This window comes from Falco rusticolus, chromosome Z (assembly GCF_015220075.1).
Source record: "Falco rusticolus isolate bFalRus1 chromosome Z, bFalRus1.pri, whole genome shotgun sequence".
Classification (NCBI taxonomy): Eukaryota; Metazoa; Chordata; class Aves; order Falconiformes; family Falconidae; genus Falco; species Falco rusticolus.
This window is the reverse complement of record NC_051210.1, coordinates 2,402,407-2,412,195: the sequence shown is the minus strand read 5'-3', so window position 1 is coordinate 2,412,195 and position 9,789 is coordinate 2,402,407. Positions and strand designations below refer to the sequence as shown.

The following is a 9,789-nucleotide window of genomic DNA, read 5'->3' as shown; positions in this document are numbered from 1 at the left end:
TATGTCTGCATAGGCAGAGTTAAATATGGATTGCCAGTTTCCTTTCATTAAAGTCCATGATAAAAAGGACCACTCTTCATGTCTATAAAGTTAGTAGCTCTTGTAACTTTTTCAGCTGAGTGGGTTAAATATGTTACAGATCCATCATAAGATCATTGCTGTAACAAGTTGTGCAGTGCAACAATTTAAAGGTTTCCAAAAATTCACAAGCCTCTTTGCATGCGATGCCTTTACAGTGAAGAAGATTCTTTTGATTATAAAGATGAAGAGTCTACTTTTTCTGGTGCTGATTTCTGTCTGCTGGGCTGAACCTCACCCTGACAACTCAAGCCTGGAGCATGAAAGAATTATTCATATTCAAGGTAAGGAAATACATGAGAAAATACCAGTATCTTCATATTGCTGAGGGAAACAGAATAAGGTGCTTAATGGTCCTTATTTTTTTATTCTGCTGTACTGTTTTTTAAATGCTGTTATTACTGGTGACAAAACTTTTTCTTTTCTGGTTCTGTTGCACTGTTATTACTCCTAAGGAAAGTAAAAAAACGAAAGTTGCACTGTGTATTAGCACCTAGTCAAAGCCTTGCAAAGATTGGTGAGTAAAGTGCAGCATGATTTAAGATTAAGGACAAAAGCATGCATCCTAAAGTAATAAGCAGCTGCAAAGGGGTGAAATACCTTTAGTTTATTATGGAATATATTTTGATTGTAAGAAGACTGTCATGCATAGTTCTTCACATTACAGAAACTTACTGCTGTTTATTATTTAAAAAGCCTCAGCACATCTGAGATCATAACTGGGCGATTTAAAACGGGGAAGGGGGATGGGGGACGGGGGGTGGGGTGGGGGGGTGGGGAAGGGGAGGAAAGTAGCTTACCCCAAAAGCAACGTGTCTTTCCTCATACCTTTAATTCACACTGAGTATAATACTGGCCTTCTGCACAATCCCGTTTGGTTCATGTCTGAATCCTAGAGCTGTAGCAGGATTTGAGTCTGCAGTACAATGCAGCTGTTTTTTCAGTCCCAGCTTCAGTCGTTGAGGGTCATCCTGTATAAGAAAAAAACAGGGGATTTATGCAGTAAGGACAGGCAGAACTAACAGAGATTCTTCTGCTTTCATTTATATGTTTCTTGAGGCTGGCTAAAATTAATATTGCAAAATTAAGAAACGCAGCACCATTGTTCTTTCTCTTTAAAGTTTGATTCCTTTCTCTTAACAGCTGGCAGATTGTGTTACTTGAATGTTTGTGTAAATACGAATTACCAAGTTAGGGCAGGTTGCTAAGAAAGCCTGAACATTTAGAAGTTCATAGGAAAGTCACAGAAGTTAAAGGTACCCTGCACCTATTAAAACAGCCACTTGGATTTTCAAGGTCAAATAAGGAATAGCAGAGAGGTGGTTTCACTCTAAGAAAACTCACAGGATGAAGGTCAATGGAGACAGCGCTTTTGGGAGGTGATGGATGTTTGTTCCCCAGGGTAAATTTCAAATTTGACATCAATATCTAATAAACACACAGTTTGCCTTTCCTTGTGTAATTCAGTTTCCGATCTCTGAACCTTATTTATCTTTTTGGAACATTAAATTAGTGGAAGTAATTAAACCAAATCAAAATTATTTTTCCTTAATATGTGTGTGTTAAACTTCCTTAGTCAGCAGTTTAATTCACAAGTCATATGTGTCACTTATTACTAGCCCTTCAGCATGTGTACAGTGCAGTCTGCAAGAGCTAAATAGTCCAAAGCTGATAGAATTTTCAAGGTGGAGCATTCTCCCTACCCGTGAAAGCCTGTCTGAACATCGAGACTTTATTCCTTCAGGGAAAGATGGATAAAGCTTAAAATTGAGCTGTACCATGACCTTTGTACATCAGCTGATTCAGGCTCTGAAATACACAGACCACAAATCAAAAGGAATAAAACTACTTGGAACTTGGTATTTTTACTATTAATTTTTTTTTTAATTCCTCTGTGCATTGTGGAATCCCATCACAGCTGGGATTCTGCTCTGCCCAGTGCTGCATAAACACACACGATGATCTACACCTGGAAAGGACTGGAAATCAGGGAAGCTTGTGGAACACATGTTATAGCTTCATACAAAAGGTATTTTATATTACATTGAAGAATGTATCATCCCCCTTCACAGCTGAAATCCAGGAGATGTGTAGCTAAACTAATCCTGGACTGCATATTTTGGAATTCCTTGGAATAACAAAAGGTGAGGATAGATGTTGTGTAGTCAAGTCCACAGAACTGAAAGGGATCTCCTGAGGCAATGAACGAAACTGTCTTCTGCTTCCCCTTCTTTACATCACGTAATCTCCTGTGGGTTTAGTTTCATTGTTTAAAAAGTTGGGCTTCAAATCTCATTACTGCAAGATAGTTTTGGACGCTATTTTTCTGAGACGAAGGACACTTTCCTAATTCTCCGTGTTTATTCACAGCCATGGTGTAGCCTTGTGCTTCTTCTACTATTCCTTAGCTTCAAAAAACATTTTTTCTTCTTTGATGTTCACCTTAAAACATTAATAAGAAAACACCATATCCTCACAGCTATCATTTGAGTAAACTTTTTCAAATTCTTCTCTAAGTGTACAACCTCTAGTTACCTGATAATATTAGTAGTTCATCTCTACACTGGTTCTAGTTTGAATTCATACTTCTTGAGTGCATCCAGCCAGGATTTTATTCCAGTTAAGATCTTAGGCTGTTATTAGTATTTTTGTTTTCCAGCTAACGACACTTTGTTTTTCAGACCTTGGATCAAATTTGTACTTTTCCCAATCACGCTGCAGTGCTGATCGATAGTCTATTGTGATAGACAGTATTTAATAGTCATCCTCCTTCATTATCACTTGCAATTGACAAACAGAAAGTTTGTATGAATAGTTATTCATGCTAGGCCTTAAAAATCTAGGTTACCGATTCAGTATTAAATGCTATCACACTCTTTCCACCCTTCTTTCTTCAGACATTCTAAATATCCGTTCTCCTCCCTTCAGTGACACTTAATATGCCACCTGAAAATTTCATTAATTCAATATTCATGTTTACTTTGTAAAGTAAAATTAGTGGAAATATTAGAGAGTCTCAGAAATTATGCTGGAGACAGTTCATTGGCCTTTTTCTAGGCTGGTCATTTCTGTTTCAGCCCAAGCAATTGCAGTCTCCTCCATGTCTTGTTCTTAGACACTTAGCAAAGTTTCTACCAAAACACCTATTTTCTCCATCCTGCCTACTTTCAGATATTTCCCATATCACTCACTTCCCTGAGCTCCAAGCAATCAGTACATCATGTTTCCCTGGCCTTATACATTTATTTTTATTACATACTTGATGTCAAATTAGTCTGGCACCCTTTGGTAGGTGTCTGCTACATTTTACCCCTCTTTCTAGTGAATTACTCTGATTTCATTCTTCAACAGCTTTTCTTCAAAAGCCATTCGAAGGTCTTGATCCTGTTTGCTGTTGAGGTCAGACTAATCAGCCTGTTAATGGTTAAATTACATTATATAAATTACATATATTTATTATTCTGCCGTTGTCCAGAAACACAAGATACCATTCTGAAAGTGACAGGTGAGCTAATATCTCTGCGGTCAGGTCTGCCATACCAAGTGTCAGCAGTAACATCAGTACTTCAGGCTGTGAGGTTTTCTACCCTTTGCTTTGAACAGGCTGTGTTTTCTGAGTTCAGCTTTCATCTTTATGTTTTCATTTCATATCAATGCCTTCATGTACTTTAAACCACATCATGCTTTCAGAGCATCAAACCCAACGTTGTTAAAAAGAGAGGATTTGTTAATACAGAACTGGGGTCATTTCTCTGTTGCCTTCCGCCTTTATCTCTGGAGTGACTCCGCACTACAAAATTAACTGTTCAGAAGATTTTTTTGCACTGCTACGGTAAGATCTTTTGCAGTACTACCTGACATGCTTTTGATCCATGCTCCGTTTTGCACTCACCGTCACTTCTTATTACTTCACAGCCTGCTAAATCACTAATGCATACAGTGCCACCCCATCGCCTTTGTCTTTCATTTGGCCTTCCGAAGGAGCAGCCACCTATTAGTGTTGCGTTATCTCTGACAGCAGTTTCAGCTTGCTTCTGACTCCCCGAACAGCTCCGCTTCAGGAACTGGAAGGTCTAGTTACCCCACCTTGCTGCCCCTCCATGAGCACGGAAACTCCTGCCACCTCTCTCAGGCTCAGCATCTGCTAACCAGGGTGAACACGCTTCATAAACCGCATCGTTCCGCCTGTCGGTGTCCAGTCTAGTCCCGGTTCTGCCCTTGGCAGTTAGCAAAGTGAAACTCAACCTCAATCACATTTCTCACCTGGCAGACAGTCTTACCTCCCTGCCCTCACCAGTATTCTTTATGCTTCTTTCCTCTGGCTTGCTTCTTTTGTTTATATCCTTTCTTCTTTGGTTTTATTCCAATATCTATGAACAAAATTTATAAAATAGCCGAAGCTGCATTTTGTCTCTTCTGTGACTGTATTTTCTGGGGAAGGGAAGCCCGTGGCGGGTTTCACGGTTTTGGTCAGGCTGCTCTGTTATCCCAGACTGCTTGGCCAGTTTACTTTCCTCTCTGGTAGTTTGCCTGCATACAAAAGTAATTCCAGTTTAACTTTTGTGGACAAGAGCAGATGAGAGAACTATACCTGAATAAGATGTGTCATCCCCCTCACTGCCCTCCCCCCAACACCCACCCCCAGTAATCTGTGTGTGCCTTAGGGGACACCAGCTTCACTCTTTAGAAAAAAATCTTAATCCTAAAAGAAATCATCTGGTGAATGTTGAAATGGGACAGAAGTATACCCTAGCCAAGTAAGTTTCCACAACAAGAAAACAATACTACTCTAAGCATCTACATGTCATCAAAGACCCTTTTTTTCCTCTGAAGTCAAGATTGGCAGAGGACTCTGTGACCCATGAGAGTGCATGATGACTCTTTTCAGTGCTCAGTTTTGTATACCTCTCTAATCTATTTATAGTGCTAGTTACTGACCAATTATTCAAAGAGGCAGAGTACTCTTTGGAGATAAGGGCATTCTTCTGTGTGTAGCTGTTCTGCAAAATAAAGGAAGTTGACTTAACGGTAATTGCTAAGTTAATTACTTAACCGTGGCAGGAGCCTTTAACATATGCCTCCAGTTTGTTCAGGTTTTAGAAATACAAGAAGGGCCAGGGAAGGCATATAAAATTTGATTGGTGAGGGAAAAACCTTTAACTTTTCCTTAAACACAAGTAAATTTATATTGTGCAGCATTTCATTACCTTTCAGATACAAGAATACACCCATTCACCTGTCAAGATCTTAGCACAGATTTGTTTATACAAACAAATAAATACGTCAACATGGAATGAGAAGAAAACTTTCTAATATTGCCTTATTAAAAAAAAATTAAAATTAAATCAGTTAATAACAAATAATAACAAAAGCAGAAGAAATCTTTGTCCAACTTGTTCTTTCATGATAATGAGTTTTATTTACAGTCCGCTTCCTTTCCTTCAGAACAAGCCAGAACCAACAGAGAGAAAGAAACTGGACTAGTCAAAAACATAAGAGATTCAATGCACTACTGCTTTGACCTCTCACATTAATTCTTATCGTGCTTTACCACTTTCCTTTTGACTTTGTTCCTTTGGTCCACCTTTCGCATGTTTTTTTTCAATTTTCAGTGATGTTACCTATTACTTCTTTCCATTTTCTACCATTTATCTTTTCCACTTAAAATTTCTTACTAGTTTTGATGCCATTCAGGACACTTTAGATTATGGCATGATCCATTTAGTAGTTTCTTCTTATAATTGAGCTGCCCCTATCGCATCAACACAACTTGCTTTCCTCTTCAGTGTATGGCAGGTTGCAACAGCATGTAATGGAAATGTCAGCAAAGAGCAACCTCATCTCTTGCTGGTGTAGTGGTTTCCTGGTATTCAGGGCTGCATATTCTGGAACAGACCTTAAATGATAGGTGTGAGTATATTTGGATACTAAAAAATTATTACAGAAGCAAAAGTATTCACATTAAACATAAATCTAAATTACTGATTTGCCTTTACTTGCTACATCACTCTAATTCCATATATGTAGCATTTGAAGGTAATCAAAGAACTGGAAGAGCTCCTCACTGGTTCTGTGTGACACTTTGGTTTTGTCGAACAGCCTCAGTGGCCACCCGTGAGGATTTCCTTCTGCGCGGAAGGGGTGCAGAGACACTGCCATGACTTCTGCCCTGTTCTGGTCTATGAGGCCTGATGTTCATGCAGTTTCTTTATCTACACTGAAGTAAACACATGCTTAAGGTTTGTTTAAGGCAATAGGTGGCAATACTTTAAAGAGCTGAAGTTTGTTGTTTCCCTGCTGGTTTTATGTGCTGTTACGTCTCCTATAAACCTAAGCTGGAGTTAATAAGACCTGTTTAACAATTCCCCCCAACGTGTTACTGTGGTTGAACACATGGGGTCAGCTGAAAAATGTTTCACTTCAGTCTTGTCATCTCTGTGTTGGAGAGACAGATGTCTTCTCTTCCATTTCTAAAATAGGTATTTTTAGCGGTACAAGTATTTGGAACCATGTACCTGAACTTTCTAGATTTACGTAGCATCTCTCTTACCCATTTGTATGTCAAAACTTAAAACTAACATATAGAAAGTAATTTATTCCTGTCAGTTTAGGGTAGGAACATGGGCGTTTGATACTTACGTTTGCTTTCTCATGACATTAACAAAAATTACATTAATGCTTGGGCCAAATAAGAATGGTTTTTCCCAGTTTTACAGCTGATACACAACAATTTTTGGATTTTTTTTCCCTAGAAGAAAAAGTAAAAAGTGTTAGTTAAAAACACATTTAGAAAAAATGTAGTAGGAAAAGTAAAGTGGAAAAAAGTGTTTGCTTAGTTCTTCCTCATGTTTTTCCCTTCAGATTCTCTGAGTAATACACACATATATGTGTATGCCAGTAATGCACTTCTATACATATTGTAGCAATTGGGAATTACTGTTATCACAGAAATAATTTCTGAGCTTTAAATAAGCATGGTAGCATAATAAACCGTGCCACTGCTATGGAAAGAGTGAGGATATTTTGGCATGAGAGTTTAAGTCCCAGGTAACACTACAGGAAGGCAAGAGACAACTCCGTGTTTATTTAAAGTAGGATGGCACAGGGTGTTATTAACCTAATATGGTTAATAACGTATGGCCTGCTAATGGCTTGCTAACAGTGGCTTGCTAACAATGCCTGGTGGCTTGCTGGCAGTGTGGAACATTTAGGCAATACATGAGTTTATCTAAAAAAACACATCTCTAATGTGATCCCTAAGTTACAATTTTTTTCCCCTCTAAAAATGCACATTTTTTCCCCACTGTTGCTCTGTATGTTAGTCCATTAAAATGTGGGAATAATCAAGTTTCTTAACCAGGTCAGCATAAGCTTTTGGACATTTCTGATGGATCAAGTGGGTAAAGCTGTTTGCCAAAGGTCGTGGCGTGACGCATCCTCTCTGCCCCGCACCATGTTCCTGGCCTTCCAGACCTGGCTTGCTATTACCCTTGAGTGCAGAAGCCAATCAAGAGAGGGGAAAAAACACCACCAAAAAAAAAAAAACCCACAAAAAAGCAAACATAAAAAGACAAACAAATCTGAATACGTGTCCAGCAGTAAAATTTGGAACTAAACCAATAAGCCAGCAGGTGAGACTGAATTGAGAGCTGTAGGAGCATGAGAGAAGCCCGCTTACTGTCCTTAAAGCAGGATTCACTCTGAAGAAAAGGTTAGATGTGTACAAAGTAATGACCAGCACAGCAGTGCTAATTGCATAGCGTTCAGACAAGGGAGGAGGAGAGGTAGAGAATGAAACAGAGGCAGATAGCGTGCTGCTGCCTGTGACTTACTACTAGCAAGATACTCTTTTGCCTACACTATATTCCCGCTTGGTTTGGCACCACAGAGATACAGCAAAACTGACCAAAATAGCAAGTTTCCAAATGAGTTTTCATTTGTGGCAGTCAGTCTTTCCCTCAAGCTTGGAAAAGCAGCTCCCAGAGCTGTATGTTGTTCCATGCAGCTGGACAGCTTCTGCAACTCTGACAAATTCATTTTTAGCTAGCTTAGCTGGTTTTGCATGATGTTTGCCTTTGTCATCCATCTAATTGCACCAAGAGGATTAACAAAAGGCCACAGCCTGTCAGAATCAATAGTAGGGAAGCAGGAGTGGAAGAAATATGCCAGATTAGTCACCAGTGGTGCCTGATTCTGTGCCAACAGCTAAGCCGCTGCTAGCTGCCATCTTAGAAGGCAAAATATGCCTGGAAGAGTGAAAACCCCACCTAGCAAAGCTTTCTCATCCCACTTCAGACCTTGGAGCTGAGACCAGAGCCAATAACCAGGCTGTTGCCATCTCTGTTCCCAGCAGAAGGAGCAACTGGAGGTTGCCCAGCACATCCCTCACTGCTGGTCCACCATCTGAGGCTCTCGAGCGGCCATGCACGTGGTCTGTCTTGTCTCCAGCAAGGATCAAGCCGTCCTGTTGCAGACAACTGTTTAGTGAGGGATTATCTGGGGTTTGCAGAGTTTATAGTTGTTTGGCCGTTCACCTTACAAATTCTCTGGTGGTACTTCTGAAGAAAGTAGTTCTGGGGAAAAAGAAGTATTGTCTTCTTCAAGTAACATGCCTGGCCTCTGTGGTAACACTCACATGTCCCATCTTTTCCTCCTCATACTCATCTTTTAGATATTCTTTCCATCTAGATACAAAGGTAATTTTATTCAGAAGCAGCAGCCTTGTCAGAAAGGGAGCCACTCTGACAAGCCTTTAAGTCTTCCGTGACCAGATCACTGTTTCACAACAGATCGTTGCTCATTGTGTTAAGGTAACCCTTTGCATTAAGGTCATTTAAGATGACTTTCACAGCAGTAATCCAGAATGCTTCATCCAGAGTCCTAAACATATAGTGAGTGAAGGAATTCTGGTTTGCTCTGTCCTTGGGCATTATTTTGTTTGTTGTTTTTTTTCTTTAAACTCCTCCTCTGTCAGCTCCAGAAAGACCATGACCATTCATTTTGCCATGGTCCCAAAAATGTGCCAGAAATTCGGCCCTGGTTCTCACTGGCTGCTGGATAATAAAGACCTCTTTGCCTTTTGCCAAACCCCAGTCATTTTTAATCCTGAGTCCCCGCTGCCTGCATGTTTTCTTCATCTCTTCCAGCCCAAAAAGCAGGTGTGCAGCATCTCCCAGTCTGACATAGGCTTTTCCTCAGAAGCCAGAGATCCTTCCTTCTCTCCTAAGTCTGGGAGCAGCAGCAATGTAATTTTCTGCCCCGCTGTCTTACCAGAGAGAAGGGCGCAGCATCTCTTTTTCTGTAAAAAAGAACTGGCTTTTAGAAAACTTGACAGTGGAGGTGTATTTCAGGTGTTGCATCTCCCCTTGAGCCTCCGGGGATGTAAGAGATGCTCCAGACTGAGAAAAGCCATGCTTTCCTTTCCCGGGTTGCCGTCCCCTCTGTTCTTTACACCTACCGAGACACAGCCTGGGGTAGTGGCTGCTGCAAAGGGCCAGAGGAGGTGGGAAGCAGCCAGGAGAGAGGCACAGCACCGCATCAGGATGATAATGCTGGAGTCAGAGGTGACAGTGCTCTCGGCAAGTCTCCAGGACTTGCTGGCACGGGCCCATTGTTGTTAGAAAGAGTGAGCCTTAGCAGCCTGAGTCAGACTCTCCCTCCTGCCCCAGTCCTGCCAATATTTATTAACTTGACTATTTCAATATTAAAGAC

General features: G+C 40.4%; 1 protein-coding gene across 1 annotated transcript in view; it reads left to right on the top strand.

Annotated features, from left to right (window-relative positions):
* The first annotated feature begins 262 nt into the window (after nucleotides 1-262).
* Nucleotides 263-9,789, top strand: part of HAPLN1 (hyaluronan and proteoglycan link protein 1) — a 29,615-nt gene continuing 20,088 nt past the window's right edge. The window contains exon 1 of the mRNA XM_037373953.1: nucleotides 263-362. Coding sequence (XP_037229850.1) covers nucleotides 263-362 — 100 coding nt within the window. The remainder of the gene's footprint in view (nucleotides 363-9,789) is intronic.